Source organism: Hevea brasiliensis, chromosome 8 (assembly GCF_030052815.1).
Source record: "Hevea brasiliensis isolate MT/VB/25A 57/8 chromosome 8, ASM3005281v1, whole genome shotgun sequence".
Lineage (NCBI taxonomy): Eukaryota > Viridiplantae > Streptophyta > Magnoliopsida > Malpighiales > Euphorbiaceae > Hevea > Hevea brasiliensis.
The window spans coordinates 20,483,203-20,508,072 of NC_079500.1; the positions used below are offsets into that span (position 1 = coordinate 20,483,203).

A 24,870-nucleotide genomic window follows, 5' to 3' on the forward strand; every position below is an offset into this window, starting at 1 on the left:
AAAGCATCAAGAGAACGCAATCAAAACTTAAGCCCCCTTTTTCTTTTTTTTTTTTTTTTCATTTTCCCACATTCCTTTTCCAAAAAGGAAGCACTGTGTCTCAAAACTATAAGAAAATGACCCCTAGCTGTAAGGAAACACAAAGATATATAGTCCCTAAACCAATAGCAAAACTCAACTAACCACTTAGCTAAGATTCGATCCTTGATTGAAAAGGAACAAACCGAGAATTATCGAAGGCATGCAAAGTAATCCCTACCAAAGTTTTCAATAAATAAGTGAAAAAAAAGGAATTTGATAAAGGAATTACACGGAACCGTCTGCACACCAAAGGCAACACCTGTTGTCTCTCCAAACAAAAAACAAAAGGATATATCTGTGCACATGAAAAATGACAAAAGAGAGTGTAAAAAAAAAAAAAAACGATGCCGTATGCCTTTTAACGTGTTGAGCATGTTAAAATGGAGAAAGGAAGAATGGCGTCGTTGAAGAGAAAAAGAAAAAAAAAATCTTTTGTTCCCACAAGCAAACGACGTCGTTAGAACCGACATGAGAAAGTCTTAAGCCCCAGTCCAACAGAAGGCAAAAGACACAAAATGCCCTTCAAATCCAGCATTTTCACCAAATCACCCTCAAATCGACACTGTTGAGACAACGGTGCCAATTTGCCACGGAAATTTATGTTCTTTGATATATTGTATAATGTTCAAACAAAGCAAACTAACATGAATAATAATACGAGAAATTCAAAATTCAGCATGGATACATTTTATTAATTATTATACACGAATGAAAGACAAGTTCAGCTAAAAGAGAATCAAATGGGAGCAAATGGCCTTCTCACCATCTACCTTCAACTGGAAAAATATGAATTAATTAGCGTCACAAATCACATAGAACATCAGCCTTATTCAAGCTTTTGCATATGAACACTGGCCTATCCCTGTCTCTTCAGCCTTCTGGCAAAGAAATTGGACAATGAAAGAATGAGCAATATTATAATTATTAGGTACAAAAAAAAAATGTGTTAACTATGCATAAAGTGAGATGATTATATTTTTTCAAATAACGCTTACCATTTCCTTAAATAATGCTTCAATGGTGTTATTAAGGCTGCCTTCCCATTCCCATTCACATATATATTTTTTATCTGAGAAGCGTTTCCATTCCCATTCCCTTGTGTATTTAGGTTCTCCTGTTTGAACTCTCCATAGCTTTGGCGTGCTCAAGACTTGTTGCGCAAAGATCTTCATATTGGGGCATTCTATAATGATCACTTCTTCCAAAGATGGGAACCTGAAGGTAGAATTACCAGAGCAGAAGCTAGAGAGGCTTGGTAGATGTTGAAGTTCCAAACATTTTAGTTGACCGAAGCAAATCTCCTCTTCTTCATCTTTATCTGCTTCAGTCACTATAATTTCTTGGATCAGTTCACAATACTCTATCTTCATTTTTCTAAGTCGTTCAAGACTTCTCGCTGTTGAGGAAGATATTGGATTTACTAGACCTTGGCAAATTGACACCTCCAGTGTTGTGAGATTTTGGAAGGAAACTGAGGATGGCACTAAAATTTCCAGTCTGCCACATTCAAATATTTCTAAAGTCTCCAGATATTGAAAAACTGTGAGTAGTTTGGCGTCCATCAGATGCTTGAGCCTTGGCAGTTCAGACAGCTTTAGTTCTTTGAATTTTACTAGTATTTCCTCGCTAACAATCTCTTCATGAAAAATGATTTCTTCAAAAGAAGCATCACTCAGAACAAGCTTCTCCAGATTGGGTAAACCTTGAAAGAAATAAGATGGCAAAAGTGTGGAGTCATTGGAAAAACAAGTTAGCTCAATGCCCTTCAGTCCACACAAGAAATCAGCTTGAGTCCACATATCCTTCATGGTGTTATATTCCACTCTCAATTCTTCTAAACTTGGGATCGCAACCTAATAAATCAAATAAATAATAATCAATAAAAAGGGATATAGGATGATCAATAAACAAGGATATTAATAAAAACTGACCTTCCCGCCAGAAGAGGCTGCAATGGAAATAACAAAGTCCCCATTGCGATTTCCTTCTTCATTTCCCTCAGCAATCATGCTTAGATCTTGTTCCTCACAAAATTTTGAAGCCAATAATTCCACGTTTGGACAGCCAACCATGTCAATTCTTTTCAAGGATGGGCATTTCATAAAATCCCTTGCAGAATAAAAACTTGACAAGTTAGGCAAACTCTCGAGACTTATGGACTTCATTGATGGAAATATGATCTTATCCTTCACTATTTCCTCGCCTGCTTCTTTTGTGATGATATGTTCCACCAAACTACATCTTTTTAATTCCATATGTTGGAGATTTACAAGACCCGAAGCCATGGACAGAGTAAATATATTAGTCAAGCTGCTACAATTCTGAACTTGCAAAAACGTTAGGTTTTTAAAGCTCAAAATTCCTTGAGGATCATCGTTCCACACATGCCTCAATCTAGGCAAATCAATTAACCTCAATTCATTTAAATACTTCAATAACCCAACATCCCCTTCGTCAGCATTTAGCCCTTCCAAATCAAACAGCTCTTCTACAGAATCGCATCTTTCCACAACCAGCCCATTTTTGTTTTTTGCAACAACCGGCTTATTTAACAAGAACAAGTACTTTAGTAGATTTGAGGATACGGCATTTGAGAAAAAAGCACAATCGTCCACCACTAACTTTCGTAAGTGCTTCAAGTTCCTGAATGGAAATTGGCCATGCCATTTTTCTTTCAGCATAGGAAAGTTGGAGAGCTGCACATCATCTATCCCTACAAATCCAACCTACAAAATCAAAATATTGCATTATTGTAGAACACTAAACAAGCATATTTAAATAAGTACATTTAACCAAACACATTAGCACTGAGTTCATTAAGGAGAGAAGCAAGATTTGGTAAATACGTACATATTTCATGTGGAGCAGTTCAATGTTGGCATTGAGATTGCCTTCCCAACGCCAATTTGAATGGTAAAAGCCTGTCAATACACCGCATAACTTTGGCGTGCTTGACACTCCAGCAGTGAAAATCCTCAACTTGGGGCATTTACGAACAGTTAATTGTTCTAATGATGGGAATTTGAAAGTGTAACTGCCCAAGCAGAAGCTTGTGAGGCTCTGTAAATCTTCAAGATGTAAACTTTTCATTTTGCTGAAAACAATCTCATCTGTTGATCCAATTCCATCCTCTTGATCACCTCCTACTATTTCGGTCAACACATTGCAGGATTTTACAGTCAATGTCTCAAGTTGTACCATACTTTTGGCTGTGGAAGATGTAACAATATTTATCAATGCGTTGCATTGATGTACATTCAGAGCTTTTAGATTTCGGAAAGACGCAGAGGATGGTGCTAAAAAAATAAAGTTTCCACAAGACTCTATCTTAAGAGTCTCAAGAGACTGAAATAATGGATTATGCAGTTGGCAGTCGGATTCCCATACATGCTTCAAATCATCAAGATTTTTAAGCTTTAAAGCCCTTATCGGTGGGAATGCAGTGATATCTTCTTGGTCACCGACGAATCCTTCACATGGAAATAGCTGCTTGAGAGAAGAATCAAGGACTACAAGATTTTGGAGATTGGGGAATCTTGGAAGTAAACTAAACAGAGGAAAAGGAGATTTGTTTGGAAAGAAACGCAATTGAAGAACTTTCACTTGGGAAAAGAAGTCAGTTGGAAATTGAGAGTGCAGTATAGTCAAGGCAGACCTCTTGTCTAAAGACAACTCTTCCAAATTGGGAAACATCTGCACATCAATAAATAAAAATTCGAAACCAAGTTGGATTAGGCTTGTTTTTAAAAATTATTAGCAGCATGTTATTTTTCTATAATTATTTTCGGAATATGTATGATGTGAAAGAGTATTATTGGCTTAGCGTATTATTAGCAGCAAGGGAATAATTTTTTTTTATTATTTTTAAATTTTATTAAATTATTTTTTATTATAATGTTGTATCGCTGTTATTAAATTAATTTTCTTTAAGGAAAAAAAAAAAGAAAAATAAGGGAATTGCTGTTCCCAGCTCCAATGCCAGTTTTCATTTTCTTTTTTTTTTTTTTAAAGAATTCAAGGAAATATAGTAAATAAGTTAAATCGAAATAATTAGGGACAAGATTAGATTTCAAAAATCAATTGAAATCCTTTTTTCATTTTATATTTATTTTTTTGCAATTATTATGGTGAGAAATTTAATAAATAAAAAATTTTAATTTTTTGACTTAAAAAACTTATTTTAAAACATAAAGAAATCATGTTACAAATAATAAAATTGTGTGAAGATTAAATTAATTTTTTTTTTTAAAACGAAGCCTTGACAGTTTAGTAAATTCAATGGGACATTATTGATGAAACTTAGTAGGGAGGAATTACCATACACCTACCAAAAAATTAAAATAAAAATGGAAAAAGTGAAAAAAGAGTGACATGCTTAATTAAAATGTATCTTATATATTTGCAAAAATACTAATTTAATAAAATGCAATTAAATTCAAAATAAATTAAATGCTTAATATACGAATTTTTCTATATTTTATAATAATAAGTTTTGATTTTTTTTGGTCAAAATAACCTACTCTAAAAATGAAAAATTAGCGTTATATACTTTTTAAATGTAAAAGATAATTAAATAAAAATAAATTAAATTGAATTATTGTGTTTTTAACTTTTCAAACACGCTAAATAATTATTTAACAAATAAATATTTAATTTCATTTATATACTTATTGAAATGTTCAATTTAGCTTATTTTTAACTTTTTATCTAAATTAATCTAGATATTTTAATTTAAACTCAATTTTTTTTATGTTTTAAAAGCTAGATTTTTTTATTTAGACCAAAAATCAAAAAGTTTAATTTCTTTATTTTTAAACTAAATTTCTTGATTAAGCTAAAAAAATCAAGAATCTCACTCTTGATTTTCCTAATTTTTAGATTAAATTGAGTTTAAATTGAAAATTTGGGATAATTTAAAAAAAAATTAAAAATGGTCACCATTTTTGTAACCTTGTAACGTTTGAGAAATGAATAAGCAAAACTAACCTTATGACAAAAAGGTGTTGCAAGGGGAGTATCAAACCCTTCATTGTCTAGCCTTTGCTCGCTCCCTTCATCGTTGGTGTTGGGTCTATGTAATCTCACGAGTGTGCCAAAGACATTCTTCATGCTTGGACATCCATATATGCTCAACTTTTTCAATGATGGACATTCCAAATTACTCGATCCCGAATAGAAACTTGAAAATTTAGGCAAACATTCAAGGTCTACGAATTTCAATGAAGGAAGTATCATCTTATCAGCAAAAGAAGTTGCTTCCTCAGGTCCCTCCTTTTCTATAATTTCTTCAATCATGTTACAATTGTTTAACTTAATCTCTTGAAGTTGCATGAGACACAACGCTGTCGACCAAGTAAATATATTCTTCAAGCTGTTACAATTTTCAACATGAAGCAACCTTAGGTTATTGAATTCTAAAATTCCCAAAGGATCCTTGTTCCATAAATGTCTCAACATTGGCAGATTTGTTAAGTGCAATTCACTTAGTTGGGGAAGTAGCCCAATGTGCCCATCATCAGCAGATAGACCTTCCAAATCAAATACTATTTCTGCTGAATCACAGTATTCTACTTGAAGCTGTTCCTACTTGTTTAAGAAAGGCAGTAGATTGGCTAATACAGGTATATCGGAAATTGCACATTTATCCACCGTAAGCGATTTTACATTGTAGAAGAGTCTCCCTTGGATTCCACCATGCCAGAGCGCAGGGAATTTAGATGCTTGAAAATATGGGCGAACCTTCTAATTCCACAAGATAATATTATTCACAAACATGAAATGTAAATAGGGCAAAGGGGAAAACAAATGAACTGACTTCTAATAAACATACAAGCATGTTATGCAAGGAATATAATTTATCTACAGGAAAAAAAAAAGGTAGAAGAATAAATATGCATATTCGTACCAATTGGTTGGCTGCTATGGTTGCATTAAGGTTTCCCTCCCAGTGCTGTTGATTTGCCAATTCTATTCCTCGCAACTTTGGTGTGTTTAGAACTCCGAAAGAGAAAATCTTCATCTGTAAGCATCCATTAACTTTAACATTTTCTAAAGATGGGAAATTGATGGCGTGATTCCCTGAGCAAAAGCTGATAAGACTAGACAGATGAGTAAGTTCCAAAATTTGCAATTTGCTGAAAATAATCTCATCCTCTGTATGATCAACTCCATCGCTTGTCACTATTTCTGTCATCTTATTGCAATGATGTACTGTCATTTTGGTTAGTTGCACTATAGTCTTGGCTGTAGACACTGTTATCAAGTTTACCAATCCTTCACAGGAACTCACTTCAAGAGTTGCTAGATTTAGGAAAGATGACAACGATGTTACTATGTTGATCAAACTGTGACAATGTTTTACACTCAGAGTCTCAAGATGCTGAAGAATTAGTTTCAGTCTAAAGTCTTGGTCCCATATCTGCTTCAAATTATCAACAATGAATAGCTTTAAATTTTTCACCAATGTAAATCCTTCACATGAGAACAGCTCTTCTAAATTACTAGATTCTACAACAATTGTTTCCACATAATGCACTGTTTTAAGGAAACCAATGAGAAAAAGTTATGATCTGTTTTGCAAGTTGCTCAAAGTAAGAACTTTGAGTTTCGAAAAGTGCTGAAATGAAAATTGACCATGTTGTATCGCGATCAAATCCTTGTGCTCTAAAGTCAATTCCTCCAAGTTGGGACTCATCTAAGGAGAAGAAATAGATTATTAAACCAATGAATTTTGGCTTACAGATGCATACTTGAGTTGCTTTAAAACCCATAAATCTTAAATTCCAACTCTAATTGAAACTTAATAAAAAAAAAAGAAATAATTAAGTAGTCAATAATTAAAATAATGATGAAATGTCTAAATGCATGTGAAATGATAAAAGTATCCTTCATTAACAAAAAAAATTAAGATAATTATATTTTCCTAGAAAAAATCCTTTTACAAGAAATTTCAAAAACAAAATTCAAAATTTATTTACCAAGCAAATTTTTTCCAAGACAAAATATTTCAATTTTTTTTCCTAAAACCAAAAAAAAAAGCATTTATCACAGAATAAAAATTTTCCAAGAAATTTTCTTTTAAAAATTTATGCATAGTTGAAAGAAGGCAAAAAATGTCTTTTTCTTCTACTTGAACAACAAAATACCTTTCTTGTTTTTTCTAAATAGAAAAGTGTCATCTACAAAATACTATCCTCATAAATGGAGTGGGTTCTCTATTATTAAATTATCAAGGAATAACTAATTCGGTTTTAAAAAAAAATGAACATATAACTAATTGTCATTTACAGCTCTCGTTAGTTCCGAAACTTTTATGATAATTTTATTGATTATATTAGTTAATGTTTTTTTTAGTAATATCAAAATATTAAGATATTTTGATTATTTCTTAAGTTTATCTTCATTTCTATTATAAATATTATTTAAAGATAATAATAAAAAATATATAAATTAAGATAAAAACTATTTTACAAACACATAATTTAAATATATATTAAAATAAAATTAGTATATAATTTAAGTCAAATTAAATTAGGATTGATTAAAACTCTTTTTATAAACATATTATTTAAATAAAAATGAAAATAGAATGGTAATAAATTAACATATTGATAAAATATTATTAATTAGATTTCATTTTGATTTTTAAATTAAATATTAATGCAATTTCCTATTAAATATTAATAAAATATTTCTCCTAATGTGAATGTAATTAAAAAGTAGGAGCAATTTCTGAAATTTATATTATAGAAATGGAAAAGAGAATTTGAGGGGAAAAAATTTAACTAAGGTGTTACAAAGAAAGAGGAGGAAAGGATATTACCTTGTCCAGCAATAGAAGGGGCTGTTGAATTGGAATGTTGTGTTGGCCCTGTTTATGTACTTCTTCCCAACCTTACTTTGCGACAATTACGAACATTCAAACTTTTCAATTTTTGCCACTCAGAAATGTGTGTCCCTGCGTAGAAACTCCTCAGTTCTGATAGTTCAATAAGTTCAAGGGAGGTTAATTGAGGAAACTTAAAACAGTAATAAGGGGCTGGTTCCACATCTTCTGGCTTTGCAACAATTTCCTCAACCCCACATTCTATTATTGAAAGCTTTTCAAGTTGCAAAAGACCCTCGGCTACGGAGGCTGGAAAAAGATTTTTTAGAACATCACAATTTGAAACTTCAACTGATTTCAAATTTTGAAAAGTGAAAACTCCTTGTGGATCCTTCCTCCACACATGCTTCAACGATGGCAGACTCTGTACATATAATTTTCTCAGCTCAAATGCTTCAATAACATTGAACCCTTCAAGTTGATATATCTCTTGCAATGAAATACAATTATCTACGTTCAACTCCCCCAATCTTTGGAATCTTTCTAAGACATTTGACGGAAAAACAGTCCTTAATTTCGAGCAATCAGAAATATCCAATGATTTTAGTTTACAGAAGGAATTAGCCGCAAGTTGGCTGTGCCATATACTTTTCATTTCATTTATTTCGGACAGACTCAAATACTCTAAGTTAGAGAAAGTAACCTGCAATGACAAGACACTCGCGATGCTTAGTAATGCAAGAAATTCAATATAATCATAAAGTATGAAAATGTTAAGAGTTTTTGGAGCAGAGAAGGTTGATTCCATAACAAACACACACCTGTCTTAAAAATGATTTAATAATATTACTTAAAAAAATTATTATATGACAAAGCTTATTTAAATATTTTCAATTTTAATGATTAAAATCTTATTTCATAAACAAATAATAATTATCTATCTTAAGTTTAGGATTATATATATTATGAAATTTTTCTCATCATATTTTGTATCTCTAAAAATTAAATTTTAGGTCATATTAAAAAGGATGAATTATTATTTGAAAATTATATATATAAATAATTATTCAATAAAATATTATTTATAATATTTAAAAATTTAATTTTAAAATATTTCTTATATATATATATATATATATATATATATATATATATATAAAATTTAAGAATTTATTAATAATTTTTCAAACAAGCGTCACGTTTACTTATATTTTTTTATATGTTATTTAATTTAAAAAAATATTAAAAATTTATTTGCTAATCAATTTATTTTATTTACTAATAGTTAAAATAAAATTATAATAAATTAAAAATTTTTCCATAAAGAAAATTTTATATTATGATTACAAAAATATAAAATATAAAAATATATATTAAATTATTTTATTAAAATAAAATAGTAAATTATCTGTACAATAACCAGTTAACTCTAATAATGAAGACTCACACCTTACGACTGCAATTAGCAAAATTTTGGATTGGAAAAGCTTTAAGATGTCCATGTAAGTATGTATTTATGTAGAGAGAGAGAGAGTGGTAAAAATAATCACCATTTCATTGAAGAGAGATTGAATTTCAGTATTGTGGTTCGTCTCTGTGTAAACTTGTTTTGCCATCATGTCTGTATGTGGAACACTGGGGACCAAACACATCAATGCACGGCATCCAAACATGTACAAGCCTCTAAGAGATTGAAATTCAATTTGATACCCACTGCAGAATCTAATCAAGTTTGGAAGAGCCAAAAGACTCAGCGTATCCAATTTAGGGAAAATTATCTTATTCACCCTCTCATCTTCTTCTTCTATAATTTCCTCTGTCAGTATTATCTCTTCCAAGGAACTACAACCCCGAATATGAAGTGTTTTGAGCTGCAAAAGACTTTTAACAATTGAAGTTGTGAATAAATACTTCAATTTGTTGCAACCGTACACACTCAAGCTTTTTAAGTTTGAATAAGTTGCGGAAAGTTGGTCGTGCCATATCTTTTCACAAGTAACTGAGCCTAGACGAAGATCCTCCAAGTTGGGGAAAGAAACCTGCAGAGATAAAGCCTTTGTTTCAAGCACTGCTCTAATAATTTTCTATTAAAATAAATTAAATAATAAAAAAAAAAAGCATACAGATAATGTCAAAAGATTAGTGCATGACATACCATTCTGTTGAAAAGTGATGATTGAGCACCATGCTCGCCCTCTGACAGAAATTCCTCAAATGCTGGCTCATCAGCAGTCAATATTTGCTTGTGTCTCGATTCAATTCCTGGAGGCGCCTTCTTCATTTTGCTGCGAAAGCTTCTAAGATGTGGTAGACCATACAGCTTCAAGGAGCGTAACTGATTGAACTCAACCACTTCTTCATTGCTGTCTTGATCTTCATCTATAACAATAGCTTCCATGTTGGGACAAGACCGCACATCCATTACTCGTAGCTGCAAAAGACATCTGGCAGTAGATAATGATAAGAGATTCGTCAATCTGTTGCAATTCCATACGTCTAAAATTCCTAATTTATTAAAAGATCCTGCAGCGAGTTGACCATGACAAATCTTCTCCAGATTCATTAAATTTTTCAAAATTAAGGACTCTAGAATGGGAAAGGCATCACATGCAGCGCACTTTGTCGAATTGATGATATGTTGAATGACAGTATTGTTCTGGACATGGAGATGCTTCAATTGCGGAAAGCCGTCCCCATCAATATCATACAACACATTCTCAGCCCCTCTCACTTCATCTAAATATAAATCTTCAGTCTCCCTCAACAACACTTTGACCCCATACTCTGAATGAATGCTTGTCTTGAGCTTAAGTTTCAGCATTCTGGAGGTTTCATAATTCCCATTCCAGTCCCATCCATACCCTATGAGTATTCTATAGCTTTGCAACCCATTAGAAAATAGGCGTTTTGGTAATATCTTGGCATCCAGTATCTGTATTTCCAAAGTCATCAAGTGAGACAAGTATTCCAACTCAGCAAGGCTTGCATTGCCTTGATTTCTAATCCCATCGGCCTCCCACTGATCAAAGCTGTTACTCATATACAGTGCTTCTAGCTGGGACAGCTTTGATAAGGCACTTGCAGGAATCATTTTGAGTTTGGAACAATCGCTCACATCTAACAATTTTAGTCGAGTCAGTTCCTCTATTTGTCTGGGCAACTCAACAATGTAGGAGTTTGCAAAACTAAGGACTCGTAGTTGCTTCAAGTCTCCGATGATAGCTATGTCATCCAGTTGGCATCGATGCAAGCAAAGGGTATGAAGGTTGGATAGGAAAGCAAGTGAAGAAGGAAGGGACACAAAACGCATCCCAGTAAAATCCACTACTTCGAGGTTTCTAATCCCCTTGAAAAATAGGTCTGGGATTCCCAAAGAAAGAACTTCAGTGAAAAGTAATAGTAGCTCTGCTTTTGGGCACTCCCACCCTTCAGGGAGATCTTCAATATCACAATAAGGCAGAGAAATTCTGGCGGAATCCTTGTTTGGCCATTTCATCAACTCACTGCCGCTTCTTGTACCTATAAACGCATGTTGCTCTCTAGATGCAATCAATAAAGCAGTGTCTCGAACAACATCATGTATTTTCACAAATCCATACTTATCACCGTCTATCAATAAGCATTTTGCTTTGAGGGTATCAATCAAAGAATAAACTTTGTTTCTTGCTTCTTTGACAGTAGAAATGTGCTTGAATAAACTTAGACCCATGACGTATTTCAGCAAGGACCGGATTGGAATATTAGATAGTCCTAACAGACCACAAAGTAAGAAAAACGACTTGACTTCATTACCAGGCAAATCATTGTAGCTTGACTCCAGAACCGAGTGTACTTTTGCATATATTTCTTCATTGTCAAACACAGATAGCTGCTTCAGCTTATCATTCCATGCGTATGACTCTCTATTTCGCAAGTCTGCCGCCACTGTGAGTAATAGAAGAGGCAATCCTGCACATTTTTTAGCAACTTCCGTGGCTATGGGAGGCAATTCTGAATCTTTAGCATCTGCCAGAGTCATTTCAAACAGACTCCACGCCTCTTCGTCCTGTAGAACGTCAAGGTGGAAAACAACTTGTGTGCCCATCTGAGACAGTACATGTTTGTCCCTTGAGGTTAGCAGTATTTTGCATCCTTTGCAGTCATCCCCGATGGGAATTCCTACTGCTTTTAAATCAAGTTGTTTCCAAATATCATCTAGAATTATAAGTACCTTCTTCTCTTTCTTCAACCTCTCATATAGTCGATTAGCTCTTCCAGGTATTCCCTCCACATCAAATGTCAGGCCCAGGACATCAGCTACCTCCGATTGAATTCTTCGGAGTTCTGGTGTTTGATTCACTGCAACCATAACCACCTCGTCGAATAGCTTCTCTTCTATAGCTTGCCTGTGGACCTCTTTTGCTAGGGTGGTCTTCCCCACACCTCCCATTCCATGAAGGGGCTGTTGTTGGCCCTCTTCATGTACTTCTTCCAGATCAAATTTCCTTACTTTGCGACAATTACGAACTTCCAAACATTTCAATTTTTGCCACTCAGAAATATGTGTCCCTGGATAGAAACTCCTCAGTTCTGATAGTTCAATAAGTTTAAGGGAGGTTAATTGAGGGAACTTAAAACAGTAATAAGGGGCTGGTTCCACATCTTCTGGCTTTGCAACAATCTCCTCAACCCCACATTCAATTATTGTAAGATTTTCAAGTTGCAAAAGACTCTCGGCTATGGAGGCTGGAAAGAGATTTTTTAGAACATCACAATTTGAAACTTCAACTGATTTCAAATTTTGAAAAGTGAAAACTCCTTGTGGATCCTTCCTCCACACATGCTTCAACGATGGCAGACTCTCTATAGATAATTTTCTCAGCTCAAATGCTTCAATAACATTGGACCCTTCAAGTTGATATATCTCTTGCAAAGAATTACAATTTCGTACATTCAACTCCTCTAATCTTTGGAATCTTTCTAAGACATTTGATGGAAAAACAGTCATCAATTTCGAGCAATTATAAATTTTCAATGATTTTAGTTTACAGAAGGAATCAGCCGCAAGTTGGCTGTGCCATAGACTTTTCATTTCATACATTTGCCGAAGATGCAAATTCTCCAAGTTAGAGAAAGCAACCTGAAATGCAAAATTAAAGACACAAATGTAATCAATCCAGGTGATGTGGAGTGGAGGCCTATTGAAAGTTGATTTATTCAATCTCTTCCTCTTCATTAAAAATAACATTTAAAATTAAATTTTCGTAAATAAATGACAAAAATATTTAGATAAAAGATTCTACATGACAAAAATATTTAGATAAAAGGGAAGGATTTGTAAAATCCCTATACAATTATCATTATGACAAATTAATTAATTAGGATGAAATGAAAACTTGAAAATAAAATATGAAAATGTTAAGAGTTTTTGGAGCACAGAAGGTTGATTCCATAACAAACACACACCTGTCTTAAAAATGATTTAATGATATTACTTAAAAAATTTATTATATGACAAAGCTTATTTAAATATTTTCAATTTTAATGATTAAAATCTTATTTCATAAACAAATAATAATTATCTATCTTAAGTTTGAAATTTTATATATTATGAAATTTTGCTCATCATATTTTGTATCTCTAAAAATTAAATTTTTAATTAAATTTTAGGTTATATTAAAAAGGATGAATTATTATTTGAAAATTATATTAATAAATATATATATTTAAATAATTATTCAATAAAATATTATTTATAATATTTACAAATTTAATTTTTAAATATTCCTTATATATATATATTTAAAATTTAAGAATTTTATTAATAATTTTTCAACAAGCGTCACGTTTATTTATATTTTTTATATGTTATTTAATTTTAAAAAATAATAAAAAAATTATTTACTAATCAATTTATTTTATTTACTAACAGTTAAAATAAAATTATAATAAATTAAAAATTTTTCCATAAAGAAAATTTTATATTATGATTACAAAAATATAAAATATAAAAATATATATTAAATTATTTTATTGAAATAAAATAGTAAATTATCTGTACAATAACAAGTTAACTTTAATAATGAACTCACACCTTACGATTGCAATTAGCAAAATTTTGGATTGAAAAAGCTTTAAGATGTCCATGTAATATATAATGAAATTTAAATTGAGAGTTATTAATTATGAAAAATAGATTTTTGAAGTTAAAAAAAAAAAAAACTAAAAAATCAGTTGAAAGTAGAACGGGGCGCTGGCTTCCCAATAAAAGGAAATCCTTCCCTCCACAATTTGATTATTATGACACAGCCATCACATGAGGACATATGTGTTACTGTTTTTAAGTTTATTATTATTATTATTATTAAGAACTAAGAAATACTGCATTATGAATTAGACATATCTACATGGAGAAGAGCCCTTATGGAACATGGGAGCTCTTGCCAAACAGCCAAACAAGGATAATTACAAGATACCGTAGTCAATTCATGTGCTACTGCGTTAACTTGTTTTGGAACCCAATTTAAGGGAAGTGAATTTCCTTGCAGAAGAAGCCTATGACTGTCCTCAATTAACAAACCAAATTCAGAAAAAATAAACTAAATCAAAAATTAAAACTAAAATTTAGTTTCTTTTCTAGTTCTAAAAAATAAAAAACTGTTAATTTTATTCTTATAAAGAAATAAACTAAAACTAAAACTAAAACTACACGCCCTTATTATTTCAGAGCTATTTTAAATATTTGATAATAGTGATTGTGGATTGATTTTAGAAAAATAATAATTTGAAATTATTTTTCGAAAAAATTTTAATATTATTAAAATAATAATTTAAATTTTGTATTATTAATTAAAATTTTATAATGAAAATATTTTAAAATAAAATAAAAAAATTATAAATATTTTTGGAATAATTTTCAAAAAAAAAGGGTGGCATTTCTTCATATTGCGACTGCAAAAGTTTCTTTTTTTTTAATATTATAATTCGTTGCGTACATGCATAAGAAAATGCCTTCTTGCCGTAATAATGATAATAATAATAATAATAATAATAAATATTTATAAGGAGCTTCAATATATGTACTAATTCTTTTGCACTCCTTTCTCCTATTCTCTCTCTTTTCCTCTTTTCTTTTTCCATTTTATTTTAAACTCTCTCTCTCTCTCTCTCTCTCTCTCTCTCTCTCTCTATATATATATATATATATATATATAATCATTTTACTCATGGGATGATTCCTTTTTTTCAATAGACAGTTTTTAAAAAATGTTTTATTTTATAATTAAAAGAAGACTTTTTAAACTTTACATGATATATTATATTTTTTCCTTTTTAATTTGTTGATTTTCTGAATTAGAAAAAATACTTTTGTCTTATTTTATTAATTGAATTTTTAAATTTCTATTTATATATTTTAATTTTTAAATTAATTAAGTGTTCATATATGAATTCAAATTATTTGTCATTATTTTATTTTTCTGCTATAGTCATTTTAATTATTTTAATTATTTAACTATTTAATTATTAAATTTATGTTAATTGTTATTATCTTTTAAGATGGCTGTATTTTAGGATAAAATGTATTTTACTTTATACACCAATATTTTATTAATGAAATATAAAAATATTATCTCATTACAATGAAAGTATAATAACAATAAATTAGTGATATGTTTTAGCAATATTTCTTGTGCTTTTTTCATTACTACAAAAACTACTCTAAAATAATAAAATTTGGTTGAAATTATTATTATTATTATTATTATTATGTAAAAAGATTAAAAATAATACCCATAGACTTCTTTATGATATCTATTTAATTAGATATAAATTTTAATTCAGTAGAACACATTTAAAAATATATAAATATATTTTTTTATTAGTGAGGTTTCTGTATACCTTGACGTAGATGAGAAATTTTCAAGTGCATGATGTAGGAATTAAAAGCATAAAATGGTTTATGATAACAACATAAGTTTGATCGACACATCTTCAACTAATTGTTAAATTTGGAAAGAGTAATTTATTTTAATATAAATTTACATAAATAATTTAATTGTTTTACATATTAAATGACTAATCAATTTAATATTGTAATCTAATTATATATATTTTACCCTTTCATTTCATATATTTTCTAAGTGGGATTTCCAACAATCCCCTAATTTAAAATTATTAATATATTAATAAATTTTAATGATCTAAAGTTGTTAAATATATTATGTAACATTCTGAGATATGATTTTAAAGCTTTTGAATGTGTATAAATATGCGTAATGCATGTGCCATCCAAAGTACTATTTTTATATATGGTATAATTTTATGCATACACTCATGAAAAATCAAAGTCCAGTTGGTGGAAGAGGAAAGAAGTAGGGTGGCAATATTTGACATGACCGTTTATACAACATAATACGCCATGCAGTTATACAAGTTTGAGTTTGGTGTAAACGGGTTCAGATTATAAATGGGTGATATGCTAAAATTGTAAGTTTGATCGGGTTGATCCATCTAACTTGATTAGATAAGTAATAACCCATTTATTTAATGAGATTAACTTGTATTACTTTGACCCATTTAAACCTGTAATGTTATATTTTATTTTTATAACTTACCTATGTCATTTTATATTGTAAAATACTAGAGTACTAAAGCTAAACCTAAAAATATATTATGATTGTGTAATTTTAATTAACTTTATTATTTGAATAATGTTTAGATATTTGGTTGATGTTTGAATGTTTGGATGATTGGATATTTGAATTATTTTTTGATATTTATATAATATATTTTGATGATATTTGTTAATGTATTTTAGCATGTTAAAGAGGTTATACATATCTAATGGGTTGAATGTGTCGTGTCATGTGAGATTTATAATTATCCATTTATTGAAATAAGTTAAATGTATAGTGTCGTGTCATATAATACGTTAATAACTCAACTATTTAAACGGATTATATAGGTTGTGTCATATAATTAGTGTCATAAATATATTTATGTTAGAATTGAGCATTTTGACACTATTAATTAAATGGGTCGTGTTAGGTTAGTCATTTTCATATTATACATGTATATATTAATATAACTCGTTTATGACCCATGAACATAAGTGTATGAAAAAATATTTCACATTACTTAAATATCTGACGCTTTTAACTCATAAAAATCTTTATTTTAAATTCAGTTTATTATAAAATTAATATATAAATATATAATATTTATATATTTTAATATTTGATCGTAAGAAAAGAAGAGAGAGAAAAAGCAAGGAAAGCGAAAGATTACATGCACTTTCATAGACAGGATTTTTTGGGTCCTTTGAGCGTGTGAACCAAGTACCTACTCATACTTAGATTTTTTTTTTTTTTTACATTATTATGTATGTTTGGCTAAGTTACTCTAATTTCTTTCATGTGCAAAATTTATAACAAAATTAATAAAGCATACTCCAAGTTTTCATAGAAATTCCTATAAAATTTTAATTCTTATCCGATCTTATAACAAATCTAGATCAATTTAAAATTTAATTCACTAATGGTTCAGCCTAAGTTTAATAACACTAAGTCATAATTGATTTAAATAAATCAATTTTTGATAAGAAAGAAGAACAGAATCAAATGAGTCGCCCAATAATTGAATAAAGGCTGAAAAGAACATTCTTGCCTCCCACTCATTTTCCTTTTTCTTTTTTTTTTTTTTGTAATAAAGCTCCCATCACATTATCTCATCCTCATTTTACTTTAGAAATCAAGTTTAAATTTGTCTCATATTCTTTTAGGGAAGTTTAAACAAGATAATTTTAAACTTATTATCTAAATTAATATACAACTTTTTAATTATAAATAGCCTAATTTTTAATAAAAAAATAAAATATTATTTTCTTAATTTTTTAATAATAAAATATTAATTTTCTCATTTTTAAATACTTCAAATTATTTATCATTTCTAAAATAAATAAAATTTTTTGAAGATACAAAAAATAATATTTCATTTTTCTAAAAAATGATAAATAATTTTTAAGTATTAAAAATGTAACATCCCTAATTTTTAAATAATAATAATAATTATTATTATTATTTTATATATATATATATATATATATATATATATATATATATATATATATATTTTTATTCTAACCCTGGTATTATGGACTTCGCGTATGTATTTTCATTTCGTGGAAATTCGATCGTCGCCCGAATCTGCAATTTCGAGTCGAGCAGATAAGCTGCTGGAACCATTTTAGAACCAGGTCAAGATTATAGGCTATCCCACCATTTTCAGACATTCTGGACGCGTTCCAGTTGTCAGATTTGGCATAAGTAGACTCGAACTCTATATTACTCAATTTTTGCCGTATACTGGGTTAGAATAAAATTTATAAAATATTCGTGGATGATAAGAAAATTACGATTCCTATTGCAATAGCCTTATAATATTGTTAAGGACAACGGGGCAGGTTTATAGAATTTTTAAAGTTAATTTGGATAGTTTTTGAAAAATATTAGTTTTGAAGTCTTATAATTGAGTTGTCTGATGTTGTGATTATTGCTTGGTTTGGAGGGCCCAGGAGGGGCCATATAATGATGATGAGATATGGGTTGAGTTTAGAAGTATTATTTGAACCATTTTGCAGGTTAGGTAGGTCATAGGTATAGGGGAGACTCTGCCGGATTTTCAGCACAACTTAGGGTATCTTTGGTCTTTTCTAAACTTGTATTGAGTCAAATATATTAAATAATTGCAATAAAATTGTCAGGTGAGCCGAAACAGCCTTCCTCCTCCGCTCAGCCACCATAGTGACCTCGATTCAAATTTGTAAGTAAAATATTAATTTTAATTGTAATTTCAATATTATTATATGTTCAAGCATGCCCATACATCACTTATAAATATATATCTATGTAGTTAAACACTAGGCACGTTTTATATTGCATTCATAATTATTGAAGTACTATGGATGTTGTTTGTGGTAATTTGGAGCAGTGTGTGTGCGTGGCGTGCGTGTGGTATGGTATTGGATATGGACAGGACGGGTAGACACGGCTTGAGAGATACTCGCTGGGACCCGGTCCTTTATGGATAAGTTGGGGTGGGCACAGCTTGAGAGACATTCGCTGGCCCCCGCATTTGGTTTATTAAGCGAATGTCTGGCTTGACAAACACTCGCTGGTAGAGGTTGGATTAAGAGGGCTGTATAGGGGATCAGCTCCCATATATGTATTGCTTGACAGTTTTAGGTGTGTGAGTGCTCCAAATTGCCTTTTTGCTGTTATGATATGAAAATTATGACGATGTTGCATTTCACTCCACATGGTGCATTAGCTTTAGATAGTTATAGAGATTATTATTAAAATTGGTATTTTACTCTCTGAGTTGAACGCTCACTCCTGTTCATCTATTTTTCCAGGCTACAGAAGGATTATTTATTGTGGCTAACCTGCTCTTCTTCTTCGCAGGTCCATTAATAGTATTTAATGTATTTTGTATAATTGAGTTAAATTTTAGACTCCGCATGTGTTAGAAGCACTTATTTTTATTTTGGGCCTGTTTTATAAAAGTTATGTTGGACTTGTAAAATTATTAACTGTATGCATGATGGGATTGGATGAGGGAGCTGAGCTCCTATTTGAGTTATGACATTTTGATTATGTGGAGGGTGAGCTGAGCTCCCCAATTTATTATATATTGTGTTTACAGGTCGGGCGAGTCAAAAACTCCCCGTTGAATGGTGTATTTTATGGTCAGACTCTGTCCGGTTGAATTCTTGAAATTGGGCCCAAATGGGCCTTAGAGTTGGGTTGAGGAATAGTTAGGCTTACTACGGACCTCGGGGGCTTTAGGCTAGCCCAGGTCCTAGTGCCGATCCGGCCCATAGGTTGGGTCATGATAAAAGTGGTATCAGAGTTTAGGCTTTAGATTCATGGGAAAGTGTGCACCTAGAGTTGTCACATGCGGAGTATAGGATTCTGTTTCATCTTTTTTTCTGTAATTCTTTGTTTTTAGATTCTGCGTTATTTCTCGGTTAATATAAGAGTGCTTCAGTTTAGCACCTCAGTTTTGTGACGTACATAGAAGTGTGAAATAGAGTTAGCAGACATGTTGAGGTCTACCATAGAAATACGTTCTCCAAGAAATACTATATTTCTATCAGTATGGGTCTAAGTGTTGTGCCTATCTGGTGCTAGGCACGAGTACATAAATGTAAGTTTTGATAGTATAATTGCACTAGATAAGGGTGAGGATACCACTGCTGGCAGTCGTCAGTGGATGACCCAGTCAGAGTAAGTTTATGATAATAGTAGATTCAAGAGAGATAAGAGATTAGGAGACCTAGTATGTCAGGACGTATCGTAGTAACTATACAATGTTCTCGATGTCTGCTCTGTAAGCTGCAGATTACAGTACCGACATGAGATTATTATGTAGAGCTGCGTGCATCCTCGTGGTGCTCCATAATGAGGGTGTTTACGGATGGCCTCTGTTTTGATACAATTATGCCAGAACAGAGTTCTATATTTACAGAGGAGTTGAGAACTCCTGGTTAGGGATCTAGAGCTAGAATATCGAAAGGTCATAGTTGGGTGGTAACTAGAGTCAGTAACTCGGTTACCCTAGCATGAGCTCGAGTTACATCAAGAGTTGCCATCAGACCAGAGGCTGCGGATTAGTTGCAAAGGAAAGGTAACATGTATGGAGTGAGACCATCTGGTCTTCGGTATGGAATTTTGGATGGCTTTTACAGTACGACAGACGTTTTGCTTAGAGCTTAGTGAGAATAGTATACCTTGTGTGTATCAACAAGGTGTAAAGTACAACCCTACTACTTAGAGAAGGTCAGAATTATGAATTGATGATTTACAGAGCTATGATATGATAAGAGAGTCATTAATTTGACATGGTTTTGGCAAGGTGGTAAATGTAATACCTTTGTTGCAGTAAGTGTGACACCCCTTACCCGTCTACAGTGTAGCCGAGCAAGATATGCCATGCAGTGTACCGGAACACCCTATTTTAATTCAATCATTTTTATTCTTCCTAATTTATTTTGTTCATAGTTATGAAGCACAATTTGTTAAATATAATTCATTTAAGTCATTTACTGAAATTATCATTTATTTGAGGTTCCGCAAATTTTATAGAAAATTCGGCAGAGTGCCGGCTAAAAATGGATAAAACAGTTCTTCGGAACCTGTGAAAAACACTTCCAAAATTTTCAATCAATCCCAAACTCCATTTCATCAACAAAATCTCAATATTTCTCAAATATACTTCCATTTCTCATTCATTCATTTCATATAATATTCATATAAGAGTCATAAATAAATATTCACTTTTTCATTCATAAACACAATTTTCATTATTTACATCAATACTCGAAATACATTACATAAGTCTTAATTACACATGAGAAAATAAAAATTAATTACAAAATACCAAAATAAAACCTAGTGTCCTACCAATGCACTGATGACGGTGAGGTGACACGGATACTATGCAGAGCTGCAGAAGGTCTCACACAGTCTGTGGTCTACTGGGCTCTCGGTCGGTCTCTCCAGAACCTACGCGTGTCAAAAAGCAACGCGCTAAGTAATAATGCTTAGTGGTGCCAATAATAAAATAAAATAAAATAACATAAAATAAATATGCAGTGCATGTTCTGATGTTTTATGCAAATAATTTTTCGATTATTATTAGTAATCTTAATTATTTTGTACTTGTTATATTCATAATTTTATTAAATTTATCCACTTCCATTTTTAGTTGCCCAAGTAACCTATACTGGATGACTGGACTGGATAAACGGGTAAGCTGGCACTGGGTATCAAGTACCTCGGGCATTCACACCATTGGTCACATATGTATCTCCCGATGTGCAACAGAACAACTAATGAGCTGTAATAAATATTAGGCACAAGGCCAAGTATCATCATAATGTCAGAATGGCTAAAAGCCAAAAAATCACAGAATGGCATAATGCCATGTGCAGTACTGCAAACCAAACCCTATTGGCATGCCAACCTATCCAAACCAATCTTGCTAGGTGTACTAGGGCATGTTATACTTTTAAATTTTATAATTCTTGAAATTTAAGTTTAGGTGTTACTATTCATTTCATTAGTCAACTAAAATGTTGACTTTTGCATAAAAAATAGGTACATTGGTTCTAATACTCCCAACATACCACATTTTGCATTCTAAAATTATTGGTATTGGTTGTCAATATCATTTCTAAGCTTAGTGTTAGTTATTCAAAATTTTCAGATTTCAAGCCTCATATTTTCTGTTCCATTGGTCATTTGTACAGTAGGAATTTGGCAAAATTGTCTTCATGAAAGTTGTTCCTTATTTTGTCTAGTTACATTTCCTTTTTTGAATCACTCCATTTAGAGTTTTGTAGCTCAAGTTATGCCCTAAACACCATAACTGCCCAGATTGGACAGAATTCAAAATTCTGGGCAAAACTGTTTCTGCCAGATTTGGTAACCTAAGTTTGGTTGGCAATTTGACTAGGTTATGGTCAGAATTTGGATTTGTGTTCTTCATGAAAGTTGTAGGTCTATGTCTCAGATTTCTGCTGGTAAAATTTCAGATCAATTAGACCTTTCTATACTGAGTTATGACTAAATGAATAGACACTATTCATTTAGTCATTTTGCCCAGGCAGAATGCAAGTCGCCCGGATTAGGGCAATTTTTAGGCCAACTTGGTTTGGTTTTCTAGGCAGGGTTTCTTCACCAAAGTGGTGCCATTATGTGTCTAGTTTCATTTCCAATTGGCCTTGCACCAATTGAACCTATACAACTCCATTTATGGCTGCCCAAACCTCCTGGACTCACAATCAGTCCTGTAGGTCACCAAGGGCAGCATGCCTAAGGTCAACTTGGTTATTCTTACTTACTTCAATTCCTCCTCACACACATTCAAATGGTCACTAATTGACCATTACAACATCATTTTGTGTCCAATTATATCTACTCACACATTTGAGTTTCAAACCCTAACCCTAACATTCCAAAGTTACATTTTCTTGCACTAAACTCATAAACTAATGTTTTGAGTGATACAATCATATCAAGGGCAGCCCATTCACTCATTTAATCCAAAGAAACCATCAAGACCACAACAAATCCATGGCTGCAAAAAATAGGGTAACACCTTAACATGTTTATCTTTAATGAACTTACACATATCCTAGCTCAAATTTGCATTCTAACAAAAATTTAAAGGAAAGAATCAAAGATTTGGACACTAACCTCTTTTGCTAACTATTCCAAGTCTCCAAAACTTCCTTCTTTCTTCTTCTTTTTTCTGGCTAGAGGTTGTTCAAGATGCAAGATCACTTTTTTGTGAAGCAAGGTAGTGGTTTCAAGGTGATTTGGTGGGTGGTTCCAAGCTTACCTTAACCTTTCATGGAGGTTGGGTTGGGGAAAATGGGTTACGGCTGGAATGTTGAGGAAGAAAGGAGCAGATTGCTTTTCCAATTTTTAGTCTCATTTATCCTCTTTTATTAGTTAATTAAGTGGTTATCTAATGGGGATTGGTGGGTAAGTGTTTAATGACATCATATGATGTCATAATTAGCATTTTCTTTCATTTTCTTTTCTTCTCTTCTCATTTTCAATTTAATTTTTAGCAATATTTATTCACATTTTATATCGTAATAATTATTTACTTAACTGGACAAGTCGGCCAAAAATCATCTATGAAGACGAAATGACCAAAATGCCCTCTATTTGGCTTAACAAACCAAAATTATCTGTACCGATTGAAAAATTTTTTTAAGCATTTTCTTGGCATTCTAATGCCATAAAACTCTCAATGACTCTTCTCTGGAGTCCCAAAAATTATTTTATGAATTTTCTCCAGGGTCTAGGGCTCCTAGTTGCGAGGACCGCAACTTCCCACTGGGTTACCCATTGCTAGGGCACCGGCTCGTTTAACTTGGTTGTATTTTATTTCTAAAATTTTTACTATATTTTTCTCATTAATATTTGAGTTAATTATGGTTCCTCACTTTAGTTTAAATATTTTTTTCCAGATGTTCTAGCTGTCCGGACCGACACCGGTCACCGGAACAGTAGAATGTACGGAGTTGCTACAGGGAGGGTGTTACAGTAAGTTAGGGTATAGTCCTATCTTTTTAGAAGGGATCGAAGGTTATTACTGATAATGATGACTTATGGATTAGTGTCCCAGATGGAATTATAGCGTGAGATAGAGAGTTGTTAGCTCAGGTATTCTGGAGAGGGTACAAGTTCCATGTAGGAATTATAAGATGTAAGATCAAGATATATGTAAGCCTTTAAATTGAATGACGTGTTTAGATACGTAGTATTTTAGGTTTCAGCTAATTAAATGGATATGAAAAATTAGAGTTGCTACAGAGCCCCTCCCTAAGGTAATAGGGGGTAGTATGTGGTCCAAAAGGGTAAGAATAGAGATCACGCGGGAGAAGTATGACTGCTATTCCCTAAGTTCATCCTTAGCTTCTTAATGCTTAATACTAAAGTATACTCCAAATAAAGTAAAAGAAAAAGGACAAAAGTTAGCATCGATAAATCATAGAATATGTGTATACATACATATATATATATATATATATATATATATATATATATAGAGAGAGAGAGAGAGAGAGAGAGAGAGAGAGAGAGAGAGAGAGAGAGAGAGAGAGAGAGATGGAATGCGGTTCAAATGCAGTAGGAGAGATAGCCTGAATGCCAGTAGAAGTCTAGCTAGGCTAGCTAGAGGATCAATTCTGAGTAACATTGAGGCATAGATGACTTGGTAGGGATAGTGGAAAGGTATAAGTTTCTGATATGACAATCAGGTTCAAAAAGAAAATAGAGCTAAAGAATGGAAGAGTGAAAGTTCTGATTTGGGTAAGATAAAAAGAGTTGGCTAAAGAATAAACTGGAAAAACAACTTAGGATAAGATTAGGAAGAATAGAGCCAAAATACTGAGGAGGTGAATGTGG

The 24,870-nt window shown here is 31.7% G+C and overlaps 3 protein-coding genes across 3 annotated transcripts in view; all 3 read right to left on the bottom strand.

Moving 5' to 3' along the window:
• The window catches only part of LOC110653661 (uncharacterized), a 9,721-nt gene extending 4,345 nt beyond the window's left edge, over nucleotides 1-5,376 (bottom strand). The window contains exons 1-5 of the mRNA XM_058150733.1: nucleotides 5,068-5,376; nucleotides 2,932-3,774; nucleotides 2,013-2,807; nucleotides 1,077-1,934; nucleotides 845-959 (exon numbers count right to left, since the gene is read on the bottom strand). Of these exons, the coding sequence (XP_058006716.1) occupies nucleotides 912-959; nucleotides 1,077-1,934; nucleotides 2,013-2,807; nucleotides 2,932-3,774; nucleotides 5,068-5,376 (2,853 nt within the window). The 3' untranslated portion in view covers nucleotides 845-911. The remainder of the gene's footprint in view (nucleotides 1-844; nucleotides 960-1,076; nucleotides 1,935-2,012; nucleotides 2,808-2,931; nucleotides 3,775-5,067) is intronic.
• Nucleotides 5,082-6,637, bottom strand: LOC131182327 (uncharacterized). The gene is made up of 2 exons (XM_058151427.1): nucleotides 5,987-6,637; nucleotides 5,082-5,823 (listed from the first exon to the last, which is right to left on the bottom strand). The coding sequence occupies exons 1-2, from the start codon at nucleotides 6,296-6,298 to the stop codon at nucleotides 5,665-5,667; spliced, it is 471 nt and encodes a 156-aa protein (XP_058007410.1). The 5' UTR covers nucleotides 6,299-6,637; the 3' UTR covers nucleotides 5,082-5,664.
• A 1,318-nt stretch (nucleotides 6,638-7,955) lies between these two features.
• LOC131182093 (uncharacterized) overlaps nucleotides 7,956-24,870 on the bottom strand; it is a 28,271-nt gene continuing 11,356 nt past the window's right edge. Inside the window, exons 3-6 of the mRNA XM_058150734.1 lie at nucleotides 14,362-14,446; nucleotides 10,062-13,025; nucleotides 9,457-9,945; nucleotides 7,956-8,609 (exon numbers count right to left, since the gene is read on the bottom strand). Of these exons, the coding sequence (XP_058006717.1) occupies nucleotides 7,956-8,609; nucleotides 9,457-9,945; nucleotides 10,062-13,025; nucleotides 14,362-14,446 (4,192 nt within the window). The remainder of the gene's footprint in view (nucleotides 8,610-9,456; nucleotides 9,946-10,061; nucleotides 13,026-14,361; nucleotides 14,447-24,870) is intronic.

Coding starts and splice junctions, on each gene's coding strand:
- LOC131182327 (XM_058151427.1), bottom strand. CDS start 6,298: ATGACAGTACATCATTGCAATAAGATGACAGAAATAGTGACAAGCGAT. Junction 5,824..5,986: donor CCATAGCAGCCAACCAATTG/GTACGAATATGC, acceptor TTGTGGAATTAG/AAGGTTCGCCCATATTTTCA.